Source organism: Pleuronectes platessa, chromosome 13, assembly GCF_947347685.1.
Source record: "Pleuronectes platessa chromosome 13, fPlePla1.1, whole genome shotgun sequence".
NCBI classification, from domain to species: domain Eukaryota; kingdom Metazoa; phylum Chordata; class Actinopteri; order Pleuronectiformes; family Pleuronectidae; genus Pleuronectes; species Pleuronectes platessa.
The window spans coordinates 17,015,432-17,040,328 of record NC_070638.1 but is presented as its reverse complement, the minus strand read 5'-3'; the positions used below and the strand labels follow the sequence as shown (position 1 = coordinate 17,040,328).

Below are 24,897 nucleotides of genomic sequence, written 5' to 3'. Positions count from 1 at the left end.
CTGCGTGTTAGCATCCTTTGGTTCTTTTTCACCTTGTGATGAGTTCAATGTGTGTTGCACTGAGCCCTGTCACTCTAAACTGTGTATAGCTGTGTGTTGTCCAAGGCCAGACTCAGGATTGTCTTGGAATAATTGTGATGCTTTAGCTGTTGCCAGGCAACAGCTGTCCTGGAACAGAGTTGAATGGGTGTCCCTGGAGTCTTTCTGATCTCCATCGTCATCTTCACCTTCATCTTCTTTTACTCTCACTCACACATTTTTATGTTGAGTGTGCTGAAAGTAGTGTGACTTAATCACTTTCTATGCATTCCTCTCTCTATGCAAATACAGCCCATCAAAGTGTCAAATTATATGTTGTGTGATATAGTAAAACTCATATTCAGGTGACATCAGTGTTCCCTATGTGAGCCAGAGTGCAGTGAGTGTTTGTGTCAACATCAGAAGTACATACATGTAAATAACAGTCAGGGTTTATCAATCCCCATCTTTCCACTTTGAAACGTGTAGTAAACAGATGGCTTGTCTTGATCCACAGCCACCTCTCCGTTTTGGACGGACTTCATCTCACACATACGGGCCCAGGAGTGGAAACTTGGCGTGGAAATCCCCTGCAGAGAACCTCAGTGGGCAAATGTGTCAATCCTTCCTCTGGCACGTAACCATATTAGTTGTACTTGGCCCCTTTCAACTCGCTGACGCCCTGGCATCAGAATAACGTCTGCCGACAACCACCAGGGAGATGAGTCCATCTGCAACAAGCCATGTCTGGACTATGTGTTGTCATTTTGAATATTTCTGTTTGAATCAGAGCTACATCTCTGGATATATATATAGGCTTATTAGCCAAAAATAATTCAGTCAGTGATTTTTGCATTATTCTGCTGACAAACAAACCAAGGAACCAACAAGTGAATGACACTCAGTAGATCACATATGACCACCACCAAATTCCGGCTGCATTAAATTGCACACGCTCATAAATATCAGTTCTCGCAATGATTTTTTAGTTTAAATCAAGATCCATGGATCATTCCCTGGGAAATAGTTGATATTGTCATACCAAACTTTGCAAAGTTTAACTAAAGGAACGATTTGATCTATGACTGGATCTGCTCAAAATTGACTAAGGCCTGCTGATGAAAAAACAAACCAATAACTAAAAATAAAAAACCTTGACTAAACTCCCTCCACTCACAAATTGGTGTGGCAGCTTCAGTGCATTCCTGACACACGTGAATAAAGAATCAAATTAAACCACTCAGGTTTGCTGCCGCTGCAAGCTTTATTTCTATACCTGTCTATTTAAGCCTGACTAGATAATTTAGACTTTTTAATACATTTTTTGTTTTGCAGCTGTCTGGCAACGGGCAAGGTAGTAGATTGGAAATTGTTATGTTCATGCAAAGAGCAAAACAAACAGGGAAATGTCTTTCAGTGACAATTATCAGCTACAAGGCAAACACATTGAGCTGTTTTACATGCTGCTTGTTGAATATTGCAAAATATCTAAATTATTTAGCAGCTGTTCACACCTGAACTCTTTGTCAGTCAGACCACAGATTCACCAACCAAGTCAGACCAGACAGAACCAAAACCCAGTTGCCCACACACAGCCTCTTTCTTCTCCAGTCTGAGTCTCATGGGAGGCAGTTACTGAGGTTGGTCCCGGGTTGGCTCCTGCTCTGTATATATATAATGTGCAGACGTCTATTTGTAAGCATCCTCCTCATTCATCAGCAGAGGACGGAGATGAGCTTTACAGAGGTCAAACCAAGTTGTGTGTCTACTTCACTGACCACTGGAAGTTTTGCTTTTCATACCTGCATTCATTTCTTGGTCACATGGTCAGCAGTTACACAGACAGAGCCCATTCATTTGTTTTACTGTACAGAGAGTTTAATCAATGTTAGAAAAACAAAATGCAGTCGGGAGCTAATATAATTACCTTTGAGAGCTTTTCACCACTTGTTAGTGTTTTAAAAGTGTTGTTACGAGAGGCACGCGAGAAAGAACAAACTTACATTTGAACATGTCAGTTGTGAGAAGGACAGTATTATAGCTTTCCTTGTAGAGAATTTGCATATTGAGACGATCAGCATTTTACAGGAAACTGAACAGACCTTATATCGTTGATAGTCTCCAGAGTGGGACTAACTACACAAAAAATCTGAACCTCCTGAATAATGGTAACTGACGACAGTGGAACAGAGGATGTTATATCGATTTACACTTACAGATTTCAATGGCCCCTGAAGATGAAACACAAAACAACAAGCGTCAAATCTCAAAACAGTGACTTCTGCTATCAACAATTTGTACAGGCACTTAGGACTGAGATGCAGGTTAAGCCCTCTCCATTAGGATGAAAAACATACTCTTGGCCTAAAAACATATACTTGTACAATATTTACCATTCAACATGGAAAAATATCATTTATAAACTGAAAACATCATCTGTTGTCATTTATGAATTTCTTTGTAACCTGCAGGTATATCACATGAACATGCGTTCAACACACTCACTGAACATTCAATTTAGGATGCGAACATATCGATGTTTCCTCAAAGGCCTCTGTTGACTTTTTGATTATCATCTTACTGCACCTACAGTTCAGCGGGGAACATGCTCTATTTTTGCAGTCTAAATGATCTTTGGTGAGAATGTAAACAATTGCACCAAAACAAAATGTAAGGCCAAATAAGGCAAAAACATGCATTTCCAAAATACAAATATATATTTTTACCTGATTACGAGTCCTACAACTAGTTGTCAGATAGCATTGGTAGATAACTTGCCGTGCCTTTACACTTAAATAGCGCTTATGATACGCAAACCATAGTTAGGTACAGCCATCTCCCCCTTGAACAGTGAGGACAGATAATGCAGCTGGGTGGTGTGCTTTAAAATAGGGTTATTTTTTAGTGTGAGGATCCCTTTATGATATTGATTTACTGAAGCATAATAAAAAAGCAGGTAACTGCAATGAATAGGGGAGTTTGCAGGTTGAAACAAAGGCAAGGCAAGCTAAAATACACAGGTTAAGGTGGACAGAGGTGGTGTTAAAGCATAGGCAGGGTATAGGCATCGGTCTGTCCCTGGTTCCAGACATAAGGCACATTAACCGGGTCCATAACGTTGTATATTCCCCAATATAAAAGTCAGCCTGATAACATGCCCGGTAAATTTGACATTTTGCAGCCAGATCATTATATCCAGGACACATATTATCCTTAGTGTGCAGCTAATCCATTCAGTTATCCACCTACCCACCACTTTATCTATCCATCCATCCATCCTTCCTTCTTTCTCTCTTTTCACTGTCCAACAGCACTCTACCACTGCTCCCAGCTGAAGTCATCGCCGCCTCCGAACACGACAAAAAAGCCAAGAATGGTGAGGAAGATGACAGCATTTCCTGTCATCACCAGACCGCAGGCACCCCACTGGATCTGTGTGAGAGAAAAATCCAAAATATGTCAGAAGTCATTCATTTACTTTCACTACACTATTGCCAGAATGTTGGCATACAGGTTTAACATTTTTATTAAGATAGAATGTAGGACAAATTAATAATAGCTGTTGTGGTGCAGACGGCAAAAACATGGGTAGAGAGAACTCACTGTGCTAGTGCGGGCTAAGATAATAGGGAGCCCGAAAGAGGAGACGACGATGCCAGTTGTTAAGAAGTAGGCCAGTTCTCTGCACGCATTGCTGGAGGAGTCACCGTCGTCACTGAGGCGTCTGGATATGAAGGTCGGGATGGGGCTCAGCACGTAGAAAATCAGTACGAAAAGCGGCCAATATACCCTGACAAAACAGGTGTGGAACAGTTAAAGGGGCGGTTTGCATTTGATGACAGACAATGAGTTTGCCGCTTGTCAAATAATAAAAAAAGAAATTGCTAAATTAACATGTAAATAGGCACTCTACAGATTTTGCACGTGAAACACTGTTTATCTATCGTATAAGGTACTATTAAGCTTGGGGAAAAACACATCATGTCATTGTGACTTTGAAGGAAGGAGATTTACAAAGTCTGAAATATATCATCCTGGTAAAAGAGTCATCTCAGCTTGAGCTATTTTTTTTAAGCCTACGATACCAACCAGGAGCGTGGGCTGAGGGGCTGTAATGAGGCTATTAAACTGGATTATGAACATTGTAGGATTGGCATATTTCTGGTCAATATTTAAAATCTCTACCTAAAAGTCCTTAAAATAAATACTTGGAGTCTTGGACTGGGATATTTTTGATAACTGCTTTTGTCACTTTCAAATACACAGTCACCTGACAAGCAGAACTGTCTGTACTATCCCCTTAAACATAGTAATAGATGTTAAATGTCTCTACTGTCCTTTTGAGACATAAAAATAAATGCTAGATATCTGTGTAAACGACAAAATGAAAATATGTTAAATAGCTTGGCTATCACTGTGAGACAGAATACTACAATTATGCAATATCTGTACCCCTAAGACACAATAGTACCTAAAAAATGGTTCCATCCCATTAAGACACAATAAAAGCATGTTTAATATATGTTATATTCCTTTAGGCCACAATAATACATGATATCTGTAATATCCATAATTTTAAATATCAGAAGTGTATCTTAAAGACCAAATAATACATGTTTAATAAGTGTTCTATCCCATTAAGACACAACAAAACATGTCAAACAACGGCACTATATCTTAGAGTAATAAAACATGTTTAATGTTTAAATCTAGCTTATATAATAATAATAATAACAATAATGAAAAGTTTGGTTATTCAGAGGAACATACCCGTACTGTTCCAGTGCACAGCCCAGGAGGAGAAACGTGAGACCAATAGCACCACTAAAGGACAAACCAACCAGTGCTGAGAGAAGACAAGCATTAGTTACCACACATCAACACAGACGCTTCCTGTCCAAACTTGTAAATACAATGCAGGTTATTGACACTTGTTGTGAAGTGACCGTGACTCAGGGGAGTTCACTGACTGTGAAAACCACCGACATACTGGTGGGTAACCAAGTGGGTATGAGAAATCTTATAGCGGGTCGTGAAGTCCCCGGGGGCAGAGTTTTTGCTGTCGACGTGATTCAGCGCAGCTTTCTAAACAATTCAAAGCACTTGAACAAAGTTGTTGAAGCACCAACGCACAAAAACAACGTCTGCCAAACAAACGTAACGCTTCACTGTTCAACTGATTCACTGACGCAGTAAGTAAAATACCTTTGATGCCGGCCATGGCGATGAATCTTTGACGAGATTTTAGTTTCTGTTGCTTCGTTGTTTATGTGCTCAGTCCCTTCTTCCTGATGAACCCACTTCCTGCTTCCTCCTTCGGGCTCTGTTGTCATGTGACCGCCTTAAAGCGACAGTACACAGCTCAGCAGCAGGCCGGATCCAAGTGAATGGTTAATACATTTTATTATTCTTTATTTATTTATACTTGTTATTCATAATTCCCCATTATTCAGTGTGGGTGCAGCAGGTGGATGTTCTGTTTCTGGGACTCTCTTGCAGTGACTAGCATGAATCCATGTGTCCTCTCAGTGACCTTCACTGCCGTGTGGGTTGTTAATAAATGTTAATCTGGTTCGGTCCTGTCCAGTGTCTGTGTCGCCAACTTTTCCACCTTAGGTCTTTCACTACCACCCAGTCGCCTGGCTTCAGGTCATGAAGTGGTCCAGTTGCCGGGTTAGGGAGTGCGTCTTTAACCTGTTTGTTGATGGCAGATAAAGCAGAAGAGAGATTTGTACAATAACATAGCATTTCATCTTCACAGAGAGTTGTTGAGGGCAATGGTCTTTTAACAGGTCCAATGCCCATGTTCGCTGGGCGTCAGAACAGAATCTCAAATGGGCTCAATCCATATTTTGGTCTGGCTCTCATTCTCATCTGCATGAGAGCAAGTGGGAGAGCATTAGTCTACGACAATCCAGTTTCCTCACAGCATTTAGCCAATTTGTTTTTTAATGTCCCTTTTTCTCTCTCCACCGCTCCACCACTAGATGGGTGATAGGCACAATGCTGTCATAAATCAATGCCCAAATATTTACTATTTACATACAGAAACCTGTTTGGGGAGGAGGATAGCATCAAGCATCTGAGACAGTAGTGCATGAAGTGCAATTGGTTTGCCTGCTGATGTAAGAAATTCTCTGTGATTCCAAATCGTGCCAAAATCATGTACTACACCATATGCATATCTACTGTCAGTGTAGATGTTAACCCTTTTCCCCTTAGCCAATTTGCATGCTTCAATGAGAGCAGTGAGCTCTGCTGCCTGTGCAGACAGGGGAGCAGGGAGTGGTCATGCAATCAATGTATCATGTGCTGTAACCACAGAGAAACCAACTTGATTTGCTCCTGTGTCTGAATTGCGAGACGCTGATCCATCCACAAACAGTTCAAAGTCTGGATTCTGCAGTGGTGTTTCCTGTAAATCTAGTATGGAGGATCAAACTTTGGTTATTGTTACTACACATTTATGTTATTCACCATCTCCTTCTGTTGGAAGAAGAGTAGCTGGGTTAAGAACATTACATCTTTTCACAGTGATATTAGAAATTTTCAACAGAATAGCATGATAACGAAGCCAGTGTGCAGCAGTCAAATGAGATATCTTTTGTTCCAACAAAATCATAGACATAGCATGTGGTACCAACAGGGTGAACAGGGGAGTATCCTACTAAATCACTGGATGCCATTACAGCCTTCTCTGCCGCTGCTACAGCTCTGAGACAAGTAGGCAGGCCTGCAGCAGCTGGATCTACTCCCCCTTCTTGACAACTGCTTGTGTGAAAGGTCGGTCAGGGTCGGGTAGTCATAAAGTTGGGTGGTCGTTTGTAGGGTCATTTTCAAGTCAGTGAAAGCTTTCTCTGTGCAATCAGTCCATGTAACTTTGCTATATGCTTGTAAGCCCGTGTGCGATTGCGCTGAGGAACTCCTCGAGGACAGCATAGTTATGGATAAATGACCTGCAATGAGAATCGATCACAGGCATGACATCACTTATTTCTTTCTAACAGTTTAGGAATCTTTGAATAACTGTTACTCTATTAGGGGAGAGGGATTTGCCATCTGCTGTGATCACGTGCCCTATAAATTTAACTTGTTCTTTTACAAAACTTCACTTTTACAAACTTATACTTTAACAAACTTATACTTTAACAAACTTATACTTTAACAAACTGCAGTTTTTCAGGCTTGCCTTATGATCTTATCATTAGATGTTTTAGTAGAGCTACAGAATAATTTTCCCAGTATTCTTCAGTTGGATCACAAATCATTATATTATCAACATATCGTAAATGTGCTCTTCCTGCTGTTATCTCTAAATAAACTAGCTCCAGTGTTAATTTTGCCAGCTATTTTTGATTTAGTCTTAGTCTTAGTCTTTTGACGAAAATGCATTTTAGTTTTAGTCACATTTAGTCATTTTTATCCTTCTTAGTTTTAGTCAACGAAAACGAATTACATTTTAGTCTAGTTTTAGTCACATTTAGTAGCCACATTTAACTCCTTTCTTCCCTTCTCAGGCCCAGGGACCCTGTGTTGTGTCTAAAACTGCAAAATAGTCTAGCTTGCAGTACTTAGGTTGTCCATTAGATATCCCTCCTAGCATAGGGCTATAGCAGGGGTCGGCAACCTTTACTTTCAAAAGAGTAATTTTTCCCCCTCTTCCCCCAAATAAAATTTGTCTGGAGCCGCAAAACATATTTGATAACAAAGCTAATAAAGTTTAATATAAAGTTATACTGTACTAAACTATAGATTGTTGCATTTACGAAATTATAGAACGACAATAAAGAAAACTCTTGACATTTTATTCCTATTTGTACCTGTTACAACAAAGGAAAACACCGAACGCTTATGAAGAGAAGAAAATGGACAGGCAAGTGTAGGCCTACTTTGAAATAAATTAAACACAGAACTTTGTAGGGCTATTTGAGTCCTCCCTGTATTTGTGGGAAATGTATGAAATAAGAAGTAGCCTATTTTAGAATAAATCAAAACATATAGCTGCAGCCTAATAGCTTAATAATATATATTTGGTTTTAAATGTGAAAACAAAACGCGAGAGCAGGTCAGACTGGAGGCGAACACAGATACTGAAGCTCTTTAGAAACCAACTCCAGCTTCTGCTCTGATCAAGAAGCTGCTGCGCTGATCTCTGAGCAGCTGAGACCAGAGAAACTCTGTGTTTTTACTGTTACCACTGTTAAGAAGCAGCCGGTGAGACAGTGACGGGCTCCTCCACGTGAACGAGCTCTGGTCTCACTGTGTCTCTGAGCCATAGCTCTGAGCGAGTGAGCGGGGCGGGGGGCGGAGCCTCGGGACCGGTGTGTTATCTGGCGCACACACAGACACACACACTCACTCGCCCTCTCCTGATACTTCATGACGGCCTGATACGATGATGTTTAAAAAAATTTATTATGACTTAGTCAACCACCAACATTTTCGTCTCGTCTCGTTTCGTCAAAGGAACTTAAAATAGATTTAGTCATAGTTTTTATTTTCAAAGATCTGTTTTCGTTACGTCTTCGTCTCGTCTTCGTCATGGAAAAAAGATCGTTAACGAATATTTTTCGTCATAGTTTTCGTCAACGAAATTAACACTGATGAGCTCAAGCTGTGTTTTAGTGCCTGGGTGTAAATGGTCAGTGATTCACAATAGCCTTGACGAAGGCATGTGAATGTTTAACTTTCTCTGTTGAACTCAGAACGCAGCGCACTCGCAAACATTCAGATGCTCATTTGGGGCTGCGGATATCCATGTTTCATACAGTTCATAGATTGGTTCAATCAGAAAGAGTGTGATTTTTCTCTGTATCTTTGCTTGCATTCATTCAGTATAAGATAACAGAAAAGACAGAATTTCAGGGTCATTGTGAAATTTGACAACACAAATATGAACTGATTATAAACAACAACATTCTATAGGCACTGATATTATTGTTTGAAAATACTAAAGATAGATATTAATTCAAAGAATAGAGAGCTGTCGATAGTTATTTCTTACATTTCAAATTTGCTCGTTCACACTCTTGCTCACTGGAGACATTTTCTAACAAAATAGCTAGCTAGCTAGCTTAGTGTTAACATAGCTCATTACAATATTCCCTTTCATTTGCCTCAAGTAAACTTAAATTGAAGCAGGTAACAATCATTAACAACTACAGAGAGCCACATTCTGTAACTACCTGTACTTACAATTTCACTCCGTGCATCATTTACTATGAGCTAAACTCCTTGGCTGTAATCCTGCTGTCTTGATGAGAGAGTGAGAAAGCCAGATGCAGACTCCCCAAGGTCCTAGTGCCTGGTCTTTTTATTGTTAAGTATGATGAGAGGCTATTGGATTGTAATTTGAAGGGGGAGAAAACATACAAACCAGAAACGCACTTACATATGTAGCATGTTAGAGTTATAAATAACTTGTCCATGTGTGAAACAATAGTTTAATTAAAAAATCTAAAATTACAAAAAAAATCAAAAAAAATTACAATAATTATTTTGGGGGCCTGAAGAACATTTTAGGGGGGCTTCAGCTTCAGCCCCCCTAAAAACAGGCCTAACAACGCCCCTGCTATCTATTATAGTATAATATATTCTATTTGTATTTTTAAATTGTTTTTATATTTCATTGCATTAGTAGAAAGTATTACATGTTCACTTATTATAAATTTTCTGGTGTCTATTTCTGACTGTCCCCTTTGCTGCTTTATCAAGGCAGAGGGTGTCGCTCCTTGTACAGGTTGTTGAGCCCTATGAGGCAAAATGTGATTTGTGAATACTGACTATGCAAATAAAAGAAAGTATTGATTTGATTCTGGGTCTCCATCAACTAAGATGCTAAATGGGAAAGACAGTTTAGAAAACTGATGGAATTATTACTCTGATTCATCACTCGCATGTATATACAACAAGAAACAGTACAAATTATTCTCAAAATGTTTATTTACAATTGGGACTCAGTAGGAGATTTATCTATGAACAGAACTCTCCAGAGCTCACAAACCCCTATCGTGCACACCAGAACAGATCATTTATAAAGTGGGTAAAAGTTTTATATAAAGAGTTAAAGCCTGAAAATAAATTTATTTTCTGGATTTCAACTTGAGAAATTTGTAAAGTTAGAGTTTAAATGTGTTATATCATCTTAAATAAACCTCTATTTAGTTCTCAAGTAAACAAGTGAAGAGGACAACATGATCAGATTAACTCAACTTGGAGCTGCACTATCAGAAAATGTATGAATATGAGTCTGTTATCAGGATTTGTTATGTTTCCTTCTCTTCCTTCATAATTACTGGATGCAGCAGTTTTTCAGAAGCACATATTACGGCGATAAGACATAATAAACCAAAATCACACTCTGTGTAATATCATGTCATATCCTTTATTTAGAATAGAAAAAAATGTTGTGGCTCCTCAAACACGAGCAGTCCAGCAGCCGGAAGTCTGTCACAGTGTAAAGGTGATCACTCAACCGTGTCAGATGATGATAATTAGAAATAAGGATTGTTGTAGTTTTGATGGTGTAACTGTCTTTATATTCCTCACTGTGCAGGGCAGAAGGTGTGGACAGTTTCCAGTGATGAGAAACCACCACCAGTTTAAAGTCGCCGAGTCCTCCCAGCAGCGTGGATTGAGGAGATGCCCTCGGTCATCCATCAGTGAGGTTTGTAATCATGCAGCATGTGTGTCTGTGTGGGGGGTGGAGCCTGCTCACTTCCTTGCCTTCACCGTGTCCTTCAACAAAAGGGAGAGCCTTGGTGCCCTCCTCCCTTTCTCTGCGACGAACTTCAGCTGTTTATAGTACGAGTCCATCACCTCCCTTGACGTGACCACCTCCAGGTCCTGCTGGATGAGCTGGAGGAGCTCACAGAGGCTCTCAAGAGAAGGCCCGTCTCCATTTTGCAGCAGCCTCCTGATGCAGCAGTGCATGGCTTTGTCCCCCAGAACCTTGGAGAGGAACAGCTCCCCAATAAACCGGATGGTATGTATGGAGCGACAGGAGGGTTTGGCGTTGTTTTTCTCTTCCCTCAGTCGATCAATAACCCTCACGTCCCTGACTGGCTCTAGGCAGGATCCCCCCTTCCGTGAAATGTCCTCCCTTTCAAAGTTCCTCTTAAACTCTGCCTGGCAGTGTTTGACCAGCAGGGACCTGAAGGAGACGCTGGCCGACCAGTCGGACAAGGATTGGAATTCCACCTGAACAGAAAAAAACCATAAGGAAATATTAACACAAATGCAACTCACATACTTAGGAAAACATTGTGATTATTTATGTGTAAAGAATCACTTTATACAGCAAACACCAAATGCAGTCAACAGTGATCAGTGTGTGCTGATTTTTATCCTCAACTCTAAATTAACTTATTATTTGATTAACCAAAGTGACGATTCATTTTGATTAATTTAGTATTTCAGGTATTCCTCAATTAACTTGTTTATGATCATCACAAATCCTGATTTAAATTTTTCCTTTCTTACTATTTGAAAAAAAAGTACTTTTTGTATCGCTACCCTTCTAATTCACAACATGGGTAAAAAATGACCTGTTTTAATTTCCTATGTTATTTCATGCATGGCATGAATGTTTCTTTGCTATATCTCTGAAATCAATTTATTTCTTTATTTAATATTCCAGATAATCATTAGTTATTTTGTTTTTGATTAACACAAATCATTATTTTCTTTTTCCTTTCTTACCTTATGAACAAATGTAGATTATTATTAAGAGTTTCTTCACAATCCATTACTAGTGAGAAAGAATATTATGTCCAATACAAAATATATGTTTGTTCATAAAGTAACAAAGGAAAAATAAAGATCAATATTTCTGGTAATCAAAAACAGGATATTTAATGAATACCTGGAATATTAAATGATATAATACATTTATCTCAAAGATATGACCCATGGTGTGCATTAAGGGGTTAGCATAGCTTGTTTATCAAAGTGTTAAATGAATGTTACAACCTGCAAAAAAAGATCAACCTCTCAACTAAGTAAGAAACAGGATAAAAGTAGCTTCCAGTCATAGATGCATCACTTACTGTTGAGAGGCGCTGACACAGCTCCGCGAAGACTGCAGCAGAGTCTGGTTTCTGCACGGCCCTCTTGAAGACGAGCTCAACCGTTTCCTGCAGGCTCTCCTCACCGTCCATCTCCTCGTGACTTATGAACGCTTGAAAGTTGTCCGTGACACAGCTGAATGTCTCCTCAGGCCGGACCTGCTCCTTCCTCACAGCTTCCTCCTCTGTCTTCTCTGTCCTCTGGATGGATGGAAAGCCAAAGGCAATGTTCACCTGCGGCTGATGCTCGTAGGAGGCAGCGTGGAGAAAGCCCACGGGCTTGGATGGAACGCGATGCCACTTCTCGCCCCTCCGATCAGGTGGGGTCCATGGCTTCTTGGAGGAGGCAGATGCCTCCAAGGACACAACAGCCTCCCTGTCACGGGGCGTCTGGAACATCTTTGTCTTCTCTCAATCCAAAGAAACAAGTTCAGGTGAAAGAAACGAGTTCAGGTGAAAGACCAGAGTTCAAATAGATCTTAATTGACTTCAAGTCAAATCCAAAGAACAGAGTTCAACCAGCCAAGTAGTCAGACGAGAACTGAGCGAAAAGTGAAAACTGGCGATTTCTTAAGTTACCACAGACTTCGAAGGTACGACAGTCTTCAAAGGTTCCTTTGAAGACTGTCGTCACTTGACCGTTGAGCTGTGGGGGGAGGCGGGGGGGTTGCTATGGGAACCTGCAGTGAAATGCATCAAATGAATTTATCTAAACAACCTATACAGATAGATACACATATACACACATAAATATACACACATACATACATACATACATACATACTCAAACACACTTTTATGAATCTATTCACCTTATGTCGTTGAAGATTAGTGCCGTCACAATGACAACAAGTCTATTGAACTCAAATGCAATCCAGTGTTGGCTGTCTTTATCAATTTAAATACCGAAGAATACATTTGCCAGATCAACAACAGAGAACCATTTAATATCCTTCAGAACTTGCTAAAGGATTGTTTAAAGAATTGCAAATCATCAGGTTGTGTTTTATCAAAAATACTTTTCACCGGAAAAAATCGGAGTATGCACTAGACTAGTGAATCCTTGCAAGGAACAATTACACCTGCCCTCAATAGAGAGTTCAAAACTGGTGTAATACCATCGATGGCTTTCTGTTCAAGTGGATATCGTCAGATCAGGGTGTGATAACCACAGGTTCCATGTTTCAATTAAACCAACATCATGATTACCTCTGAGCCCTTGAGATGTTGTTTGTATAATCTAAATATGAATGTGCATATTGGGCTTCTGTACGTGTGTCTGGTACCAGTTAAACAACCAATCATTTTTGTTTTTGAGAGCAAGTCATGTGAGTGTGAACCAGGAACATCTAAAAGGAAAACATCCTCTGAACATCTGTGAAGGAACTGAGAGGGTGACTACAGAAACAGCACATCTATGTTCATTCCAGAACATGCAACTTAGTGTTAAATTATCTTTCACACAACTTTCTCTAAACCATCTTTTCTCAAAACCTGCATTTCTCCCTTTGTGTTTGAGTGCAGTGTAAATCTTTTGGATGTTCTTTGTGTGACTGAATGGGCCTTGTCCACTAGATCATTGTTGATTGATGTGACAACTGATGAACAAAGCTTCCATTACGTAATACTCATATAGCAGTGAAGCAGCATTACACTTAATGCACGTGTAAATCTGTGGTGGATAAAGATCAGCCGTTCGGATCACTATGACTCCTGATGGGGTGGAAACTATAAAAATATCCAAAAGACAATTTACATCTCTTCCCATCATATTAATTTGGACAACATGAGGATAGCAAAAATGTAATACTTGAATTTTTCAGTGATGCCTCATATTATATTATATTATAATATCACCTCATATTAAGGGAGTCATGCATTTTCAACCACGGTGTTTCCTGAATCTAAGACAGATCTAACATATCATCCACTCATCTTAGGATGTGTGTCAAACATATCACTCTCGATGACTGAATACGTTGCTCCTAAACCAATAAGGAATATATTCTCTTTCCCTAGCACTGTGAGTGTGTGCGTTGGCATATGAACATATACATCTCATTCATATTTAACACATGTTCCTATCAGTAGTTTGTCTTTCTTTTCTAAAAAACAAAAAAAAAGTATTTACTTCTCTGATAAGTGTTTGTGTTGGTGTGATTCATTCACCCTCTTGATGTGTGATGTGTTCCTCACAGCCTCGTTCTGTGTTCAAAGCTGCTGATTCCTCCCTCTCCTCCATCCCCGCCTCGGTTCAATCACCTTGTAAAGTTGCTGTTTCTTCTGCAATTTTTTTTTAGTTTTTCCCAATGTCCCTTCTCTCCACAGAGAAAACAAATGTCCCAATCCTCATTCCACATGCCGTCTCCTCTCCTTCCTTGAAATCCTCTTCTTCTGCATCCGCGATGTACCTGTGAACATTGTCAGTGAGGCTTTATGCAGATCAGTGTCTCTTTTCTTCTTCTTCTTCTTCGCATGAACTGCATGTGTTTTTATTAAGCTCTTCCTGAGTCCCACTTGATGCCTGCACTTTTTAACAGGCTGGCAACATCAGGTCACTTCAACAATTCGCGATACGGGCCGGATCTTGTCCCAGTCCATATTGCCTGCTTGTCTGGTGCGAGGTGAAGAGAGGAGTTGCGGGTCTGGAACGTTATTAGCTGGAAAAGGTTGTTGTTTTGGAGCCTGGGCTCCTGCCTGTGGAACATCTGCTTCTGGTGGAGCTTGGTGTTGTTCTGGTTGTCTTCTTGTCGGCGGGGAAGAGTCGAGGTTGGAAACCTGCATTTTGAGACACTGAGACATTTGTGAGGTGTTATCTGTCCCTGCCAGTGTGTGTTTTCTGTCCCTTTGATGCAATTTTCTTTCTAACCACATTCCTTACATGAAAACTCCCCCCAGCTGGAAACCCACATTCATTCATCCACACTTGTATCAGACTAAGTACTGTGTCACCATAGTTCCTTCGCATGAAGTTCACATAAGGATTTTTTTTTTTACTCTCTCTCTCTCTCTCTCTCTCTCTCTCTCTCTCTCTCTCTCTCTCTCTCTCTCTCTCCTCTCCCCTCTTGTGCACTTGACTCTCTCCTCCACCCCATATTTCTCCCAGCACCCCAACCGGTTAAGGCAAATGGTCGCCCACATTGAGACTGGTTCTAGACGTTTTTTTTTCCTGATAAAAGAGTGGGATTTATTTTCTCTCCAAACTCGCCAAACTTGCTTGATTTCTAAAGACTCAACAGTACTATATAAATTGCTTCGAGATAATATGTGTTGTGATTCTGTTCTATACAAATTATATTGAATTGAATAGTAGTCGAATATTCATTTTATTGTAAAAGTCAGTGACATTCAGTGTTCTCAATTAGAATGTTGCTACACTTTTCCTTTGCTGCTAAATATCATCAAAGTCCAGGTAAATAAGTGCATTAGAGTCTTAGACTCTAATGAATCTTAGAGTGTGTGAGAAAAGAGCGGATCCAAGACAAAACCCTAAAAACGCTACTAAATAGAGACAACGGTCTCTTTGTTTGAATGTCAATGGAATTTCAACACTTCTTCCTGAATTCAAAGAATGGACGACATGGATAAGGACGACATGGCTCACATGCTTTCCCAAAATCAAGGGTGCAGTCCCAAAAAAATTGTTGAAGGCCCTCCACGAGCCATGCTGGACTTCAAGAAGGAGAGCAAGGAGCTGGCTAAAGAAACTCTCAATCAGATAGCGCAGAAGGAAATTATGTGCAGGAGAGAAAGGCAGAGGAAGTAGTCTTTCAAGACAACTCTGTTGGAGTCCAAAAAAGTTGTGCAAGCCGGGTCTGCACGTATCATTCAGACAGGTTTGGAGTCTTCGACTTGAAACAGACACTGAAAGTGACGGAGAGGGAAGTGTTCACCTTGAAGGATAGTCTCTAAATCCAACAGGATGAGACCAAAAAAGAGTCAGCCTGCAGAAGAAAGGACTTCTTCAACTTCCTGGAGCTACTAGGTGGAACAAGGGGAAGTCACCGTCATGTCGGCATCGGTTCCACAGAGGCCAACATGTAGGATGGATGTCCTGAGGCCACTTGACTTCTGCTGAAAACAGAGAAAGCACCACCATGAAGATACAGAGGAGGAGCAACACACTAAGATCCCTAATCCTTTGTATAACAAAAAAAGAAAACTAGACCTTTAATAGTACTAAGATATATATTAACATTTGATTTATACAAGTCCATAATTTATGCAGTAATCAATCATGTTCCTATTGTACAGTTTTTAAGTACAGTAATGTTCAGCTGGATGACTGTGTAACAACCAAACCCTAATCCCTTCTCAGAAGAGAGTCAGACCTGAGAGAGCTGCTGAACAAGTTTGTCTTGGATCTGTAGCGGCCGTTGGGACCGTCTGAAGCAGCTGGAAAAGAGAGATTGGCCTAAAAGAAAATGAAGAAACAAAAAAGATAATGCAACTGTGTTTTTGTCTCTGCATTTTTTATAATATTAAACTTAAATCCAATTATTGACACAAAAGCTAAAAGCAATGCATTGTCATTTGTTTTTAACCTGCAGAAAGTTTTCCTCCAGCACTGGTCTGAGATCAGGCTTGATCCCCACGACCTCTCTCAGCATTTGATCAAAGCTCTTGTTGAAATCTTTGAACTCCTTCAGTTTAATGTCCATTTCTTCCAAAGTCTCATTTTTGGTATTTTCCGCTGAGCGGATCTGTTTTGTCAGTTTGGAGCACTGGCAAACACAAAGACAATACAAAATGAAATAATAATTTAAAATAATTTATATGGAAGTGCAAATGTACACAATTTATATTTGTTGAAGCCAAACTAGAAAAGAACGCACTGAAGAAAAGATTGTTTATACATTTGAGAATATCTCTTCAATTGGTAACACATAAAAGTCTTTTCAGATTATAAATGTTCAATTTTGTTAATGAAACTTGAAAACTTCAGTATTGTATTTCATAATTTGTGTTCAAATATTTTCAAGTTATCAATATTATAATATAAAAAGTGTGGTTCTGTTGGACATCAAACCTTTTTTGTTGCTCTGTTAATTTTCTCCTTCTGGGAAGTGACTTCTTTCGTCTGTTTGTTGATGATTGATCGTTGGTCCCTCATCACATTGCTCACATCCTCCTCCTCTTGCAGCAGACTATCAAAGGCATTGTTCTTGTCCTGGAAACAGAGAGTGGTAAACAAAAACACACACAACAATGCACGCTGAATGACAAAAAATATAGAGAACAACTATCCAACGAGTGGGGAGGACAAGGACTAAAATAAGTACTAGGGAAAAAAAAAAATTCCTAATGGTAACTGGTTAAGTTGCCAGAAAAGATCATATAGTGATTCTCTTGAGGAAACAATTTGGGCTTTAGCTAGAAATAACTAATTTAGTTGTACGGAACACGCTGGGTACAGCTTGTGATGCCACAATGACTTCCTGTTTATATAGTTGGACTGGGTTTTTGCAAGAATCTGGCGAATTGATGTGTAGATTACGATATCAAAACAATGTTGAACCACGATGATATACACATAACTAATAGTTTCTAAAAAATAAAAAAAGGAAGGGCTTTCCACACACATATAAAAATGAATTTACAAATAGCTGGTCCAATCTGATCTAAAACGAATACGACCTCTTAGAGATAGAGATAAACATAATTACTATGGATTTACATGATACTAAATTGTTGAAAATTGTTGAAAATGTGAGCCAATAGATATTTTCTGCGAGACTTGTGATGGGACATGTTATTATTCAGGTGGAGTTATTCAGTGGTAATTGTCTAATTGTTACATCTTTCTACGTCATCTGCTCAACACCGGGTATAAACGGGACTAACCTCAAGGCCCTGTTGCAGCTCCTTGATGTGTCTCTTCTTGACATTTAATGCATCCTCAGCCGCCCCTAACTCTTCCACTAACTTCAGTTTTTCCTGGTATTCTGGACCTGAAACAAACAAAAAAATTTGAATTACTTTGTTAGCGATGACTTGGTTCAGAATACTCTTGTCTAACACTTCAAACGTACCTGATTCACTTTTTATTTTGAGGAATTTGTCATATGCTGATATACTGTTGATGAACAAATTGTTGTTGTTCTCCAGAGCTCTGTTCTCCTGCTTGATCTTGCGCATTTCAGCTTCCAGAGCATCTCCCTTTCGTTTGAGCTCCTCCTTCTCTTGTGAAGCCTGGTGAAAAGCACACACCTGGAGTCATTCAGAGAGCCGGTGTGCACAATGTGATTATGGTCTGCTTCAGAAGACTTGGCAATGCGACACAATATTGTGTGTGTGTGTGTGTGTGTGTGTGTGTGTTGTTTAAAGACCTCTGACCTTTATGATACAGTAAACCAGCCACTTCTCCACGTCTTCCTCAGGAGCTGCCATCAAAAGTGTTTTGGTTTCAAAATGATCGGTCAGCTTTTCGATCTTGGACAGCTTCTCATTGAGTTCAGTACTGAAACAGACACAGAAACTCTTTGTACAGGTGTTGAACTAACAGTACGTTACTGAAGTGGAACAGCAAATGATGTACAACTATCAGAATGGGTCCAAAAGTCCAAAACCACTTCACATCCACTTGGATTGGGCAGTGGTCTCAGACTATTGGACTGTTAGTATGAGATTTGAGATAATTTGCAGTTGCTCCCACCTCAGTCTCTGTCTCTCCTTCTCACTGGTCTTGAGCATCTGGCCGAGCATCTCTCTGTAGACCTTGATCTCAGCCTCCCTCTCCTTTAAGGCTTTCTGCAGCCCCAGCTTCCTCCTCTCCAACGACAGCACAGTGTCCGTCTTGTTGTACATCAGATCTCTAATGCGCTTTACCTCTACCTTCAAGATGTTAAGCTCCACCTTGTCTTCCTGTATAGGAACACATGTGGTCAACGTAGTATCATTATTAATCAGTTGGTGTAAAAAAATGCAAAATTCTAAAGTTTCATATCTAGAACTGAAAATAACAGTATATTGATCAATTTATGAACTGACAGAAAACAATTGTCTATTCATTAATCTATTAATATAACAATTTTACATAATAACATCCATTCATTGCATGTTTTAAGTAAACATGTTAAATATCATTTTAGAATGTCACTTGAGCTCTGCCAGAGTGTAACTGACATTTTACACAACTTTGCAACAGATTGATCAATAAAGAAGAAAGGCCTTTGTATTTTCATTTCAGTTTATAATGATATGTAAATGACAAACTTTCAAAAATAATTTTCCTATTAAATTTCTGTCAATCAAATAAATAAATTTCGCCAAAATGGGTGAATGAGCTAAAGTCAGATTTGACCTTGGATCAAAAGAAACACCTATGTGTGATCTCCTTAACACAATATGAAAAAAGGACGCCCTGAAGTAGTGACTAAAGATCAGCAACTCAGGTGACATCAGCGCGTTACCTGTTTCCTGAGCCGGAAAGTCTTCAGCTCCTTCTCACTGGTAATACAGCGAATGTTGAGCTCCACTATCTTCTCAGTCACATCTTTCTTTTGAGCTTCGGACTTTTCCATTTCTTTCTTCAATGTGCGAATATCGTCCTGTCAGAGAGAGAGAGAGAGCAGAGAAAGATGTGTGTGAGATTTAAAGGCTTCCTTTAGTAGAACAGGGAGAGAAGGAGCGGTGAGACTGACCTCAGACTCCTTCAGCACGTTGGTTAGCGTGTTGGCTGACTTCTTCTCCTCGAAGGCTTTGGTCAGCTCAGCGATCTTTATTGTAAATGCTTGTGTTTCATCAAGGTTAGAGTCTCCCTGCAGCCGTGCCAGTTTTCTATCCAGGTTGATGATCTTGGAGTCCTATGATGCAGGGAAGTGAGAGGAAATATGATGATATGTACAGTGCACATTTGTGTGTGGTGTGGGTTGGTATTTTTTTTTGTAAACTTACCTGCTCAGAAAAGATCACTCGCTGTCTTGCTAAGGCATTATCCTGATCTTTCAGCTGGTTTTTCAGTAGCCTGGAGGCTTTGGTCCTGGCAACATGGGCGACAGTATCCTTTTCCTTTGTCTTTAGAGCCTTCAAATGAGCTTTGCAACGGAGCAGCTCATGTCTGCTTTCAAGCAGCTGTAAATCCCGCTCCTACAGCAAAGCACAGAGTAGCACAGGGTTACAAAGTAGTAATACTGTCAAAGCCTCTGACCTTTCAAGAGTACAATACAGACGTTTTTATTAATAAGTGAGGAGATCATCACCCTAGAATAACCCTCAGAACGCCACACTATCCTGCAAACTGTGGCCATGGGTATCTACAGTCTGAGTGTGCTGATGTAAAGTGTTTGTCGCTATCAGTTCTATGTTGTCCTACTGATTTCTCCGCTATCACAACACACCTCTATTATTACCTCTGTTTCATATGACTTAACTCACCCTAACAGATACAGATTCCATTTTTGTGTAAATTAAAAAAGAAAAACCCAGCCACTTATGGTAAACCTTTTCATTTTAGGGAGAGTATTTACTTCGGGTTGTTTTCAAGTGAAGGACAATCCCATAGGGTCCGAAACCATGTTTTTACGCCTAACCTTAAATTAATTTAAACTCAACACTAACATACAACACCCCCCCGAACCCATTCATGTATGTATTTTGATTGTGTCCCAAAGCTACCAGCAAAATAAATAATTAAACAGTGTCTTAAGATGTGAAAGTCCTGAAATGAAATCCCGAGAAAGATGTTCCAGCGTAAATAACAACTCTCTCCCGCCTGAAGTTTATCAGTTCGAGGTTGTATCAGGCTGCTCACCTTGATTTCCTCGTCCTCATCCCTGAGAAACTGGTCCATCTGAGCAGCTCTCTCCTCCTCACTCAGGGCAATCTGAATAACTTCTTTAAGCTTCTCCTCCAGCGCAGTGTTGTACGCCCTGCCCTCATTGAGTCTACAACACACACATATAAAGACAGGGCTTGTTTACAAAGTTCTACAAACTACAGTGATTATACATCGACAGAGACATGTTGTAAGATTTCACTCACTTTTTGTCTTTATCCTGGATGTCTTTCTTCATTCTGGATATGTTGGTCATTGCAGACTTGACACAGGAGTTTAATTTGTCTTGTGCGCCCTTGCAACTGTTTAGCTGCAATTAGCATCATTAGCATGCATTAGAATCAGTTTGAACAATTTGAAGCCATATTACAGATTGGATTGGTTTAAACATTCTTTGAGCACATATTATTCATCTTTGGCTAAAGGTCTTTGAGTAGCTGACCTCATCTTGCACCGTACTGCAGTTATTCTCCTGGTCCTTGAACTCCTGTTGCAGCTTTACTGCCTGTTGTTGGGCTCCAAGCATCTTCCTCTCAATTTCCTGGTTGTTGCGCGTCTGATCATCCAACAGGTGCTTCATCCCTGTAATGCTGGCATTGCTTTCCCTTTTGCTCTGCTGCGCTTTGGCAAGTTGCTGAACGGAGGAAGTAGCAAAAAAGAAAAGTTCCAAAATTAAGCGTACGGTTCATTGAGCAGAGGTTAATATCCATTTGTCTGTTGTTATTGGGAGGAGTGGGTGGCTGTGGCTGAGGGGTAGAGTGGTCGTTCTCCAACCAGAAAGAACGCATTCCGATCCTCAGTCTTCCCCATCTGCATGCTGAAATGTCTTTGTGTAAGATTCCGATCCACTAAATGGCCCCTCATAGGTGTTGAATGCACTAACTGTAAGTCGCTTTGGATAAAAGAGTCCGGCAAATGACAGGCAATGTAATGTAATGTAAAAGGAGTGCAAAGTAACAGGCCTAACCAGTGCACACTGGTTAATCTCAGCATCACGGTGATTCATCTGCTTGACAGTCTTTTCCCACAGCTGGATGAGCCACTGTGTCTCTAGGTGGGTCTGCTGAAAATGCTCCGTGGTCGTATCCAAAGCAAGCTGTTAGAAAAGCAGAGCAATTTTGGCGATAAAGTCTTTTATTTTATTATGAATATTTAAACTAAATATCCAAAATATACAAATAATGAAGAACTTCACAAGGAAAAAAGGGAAAGGAACAGAACAAAAGATGTCTTTGTGTTAAACCAACACTTTCAATTCAACGCCTAATGGATATAGAATCCTCAACGAGATGAACACACACCAGGTTGCCAATGCATCATCTTTCTCATCAACATGATTCTATCGGCTAGTTCTTCCATTTGAGTATTGGTTTAAATAGGATTTGTTTGGCTGGTGCATGAAAAGTTGAGCAGAACTCAACCACTCTATGCAGTGGAAGAAATGCCACGCAACTGAAGCACAATGCAGTTAGGCTATGTAGAACATCCCCCCCGATTAAAGTGAATGATTGAACCCTTTTACATATATGTGTCAGTCTTGCATCAGCCAGTGTGCAGTTGTTTTCTTGTACCTGTGTAGATATTGTCTCAGTCATCTCCTTGTCATTTGCTTTGTGCTTTTCACTGGCTTCCAGGGCCTTCTTGTCTATCGCCAGGGTGAGAGACTGTGACAGGAGAGAAAATAAGGCTCAGGAGTTTTAAAGGGCAGGTTACCTTCAACAGGAGCTCAGCAAACACTTGTTGGTACTTTTAGGTACTTTCACTTTACCTTGATCCTCTGCTCATCTTGCTCCGAGTACTTGATGATGGCCATCGTGTCGTCATGTTTACGCTTTGACTTCTCCAAAAACTCCTCCATGGTCTCATGCTCCCTGTTCAGCAGCTTCCAAAAATACTCTAGCTTCTGTTTCCCCACAAACGTTCGATTCTGAGAATATGGCCAGAGTTAGCAACATTTAAATTTGCAATACAGAGCCATCAGCTATACAGTTGTTTCTTATGTTGTGAATGGTACAGACCTCTAGCCCTTTTCTCGTCTCTGCAAAAGATTGAATGTCATTCTTTATCTTGTTCGTCTCCTGTGATATGCCACCTGCCTTCCTCTCTGCGATGGCCTTGAGGTGTTTCTGAGACTCTTCCTCTCTTTTAATGGCCTTACACAGAGCCTGAGTGCAGAAAAAAAACAAAAGAAGAATTGAGCCACACACTGTGAGACAGTTACCTATGACCAAATTACCAGAAGAGATGCACACCTGACACATAATAATATGTTTTGTATTCTGATAAACCTACCCCGGTGTTCCTCTGCTGTTCTTCAGAATTTTTGATGCACTCATCCATTAACTGCCGTCGATCATTTTGGCTCTCGAGTTTGTTTTCCAGTTGGACCAGATTCGCCTTTTCTTTACGAATCTGTTGTCGAAAATGTCCGAAGTTAGCAAGCATGACATAAGTGACATATCATCTGCACCATTGTTTGGAGATTGGATATTAGAATGTGCGACGTTCAACAGGTGGCTTGACTAATATTCAGTTAAAACTGTTTCATCAGTGTTGTCATTAATTCCCAGTAAGCTACACGCTAACGTCAGACTCACCTGCTGTATCAGAGCCTTGCATTCAACGTTGATGGGTATGCCAAAGGGATTGTCCCCATCTACATCAGATAACACAAAAAATGTCGACATCATGGACGTGTTAAGAGCGATGAGGAAAGAGAATGGGATTAATATTCCAGTAAATAACAATACATATACCTTTAAAAAAATTGTTTCTGTAAGTTAAAAAATATTTTTTTTTTTGCTGTCATTTCATAAATCTGGGCTGGTATAGGGATATTTCAAAGAAAAATGAAAATTCACTCTACTCATCACTATGCTGATGGAAAGGTGGGTTAACACTTTAGGAGTTTCAAGAGCCCAGGCGACCTCTTCATCAGATGTAATAAAACAACAGAAACAACATAACATGCCTCCATATTGCTTGTGTGGTGTCATCCATGTGTCCAAGTGGCGATGCAATCGGACGTAGCCACACGATGGTGTGCCCGAGGTTACGTGATGGTGTTGACACAGTTTTGAGTCGAATATGAATAGAGGCATGTCTTTTCTGTTGTTTTATTACGTCTGAAGAAGAGGGCACAATTGACTTCAATTGTTTTGGACTCGGCAGCAACGCTGTTTACCCATGAGCAGGCATGTGCACAGACATTTTGGGGGGCAGGTCCTCAAACCCCAAAAAAGAGCACCCATCGCCAAAATTATATCCTGCTAATAATAATAAATAAATAAATAAAAAACACAGAGGGATATTTTCAACTTATATATTTATTTTTGCTACCAAACTAACTCAAATTATTAAATTGAATAAATAAATGAACAACAGGCGCCGCATGTCGGGGCATTTCGGGGCGAAATTCTGACAATAACTCAAATAAATGCCCGTCAGATATCAAACACATTTGGGGGAAATTGATGACAGAGAGAGTAATTTTTATTCTTGAATATTGATGAATGAAGGAAAAATTGGGCTCCAGCAGAAGGGGCACTTTTCTCATCCAGGGCAAAGGGGCCAGTGCTTGAGCACCACTAGGGGTCTATCTGTGCACGTGCCTGCCCATGAGACTCCAGAAGTGTTTTCTGGACTCAAAAATGTCACCCATGCCATGGTTGTGAGAGCATCATTTGTTTTCATTATGGATGCTGCCTTAAGCTTCAGTTCAATCAAACTATTATATCAAATTAGCGTTTTGCAGTTGTCCTAATAATTGTGATAACCGTTCTTTTGCAAATGTGTAATTAAACTTACCTTGCTCCTCAAAGCTCGTCATGTTTCTGAAGACTTCCTGTGAAGTCTGAGTCTGCCCAAAAAGTGTTGGATCCTTCTTGAGAACAGTTCAAAAAGTGAAAAACCTCCTGTCTAAACACAGCGCAATTATTTTTTGTATTCAGTTTATTAGCGCATGGCAAGCCTCATTGTGCTATTAAAAGATCACAGATATACATCAAAGGTCAAAAACATTAAAGTAATAAGGGGCTA

General features: G+C 40.0%; 2 protein-coding genes across 2 annotated transcripts; both read right to left on the bottom strand.

Annotated features, from left to right (window-relative positions):
• Positions 1–1,874: 1,874 nt before the first annotated feature.
• LOC128455109 (leptin receptor gene-related protein) lies at positions 1,875–5,374 on the bottom strand. Its single transcript, XM_053438753.1, has 4 exons — positions 5,224–5,374; positions 4,789–4,864; positions 3,622–3,808; positions 1,875–3,450 (listed from the first exon to the last, which is right to left on the bottom strand). Exons 1-4 carry the CDS (start codon positions 5,237–5,239, stop codon positions 3,334–3,336), a joined length of 396 nt encoding a protein of 131 aa, XP_053294728.1. The 5' UTR covers positions 5,240–5,374; the 3' UTR covers positions 1,875–3,333.
• A 9,264-nt stretch (positions 5,375–14,638) lies between these two features.
• Positions 14,639–24,688, bottom strand: LOC128454596 (coiled-coil domain-containing protein 39). Its single transcript, XM_053438029.1, has 21 exons — positions 24,667–24,688; positions 23,457–23,515; positions 23,152–23,271; positions 22,878–23,024; positions 22,628–22,786; positions 22,431–22,523; positions 21,827–21,955; positions 21,302–21,493; positions 21,066–21,169; positions 20,836–20,968; positions 19,980–20,171; positions 19,727–19,888; positions 19,496–19,633; positions 18,739–18,947; positions 18,420–18,543; positions 18,116–18,275; positions 17,928–18,034; positions 17,113–17,253; positions 16,628–16,807; positions 16,415–16,497; positions 14,639–14,861 (listed from the first exon to the last, which is right to left on the bottom strand). Exons 1-21 carry the CDS (start codon positions 24,686–24,688, stop codon positions 14,639–14,641), a joined length of 2,877 nt encoding a protein of 958 aa, XP_053294004.1.
• Positions 24,689–24,897: the final 209 nt, after the last annotated feature.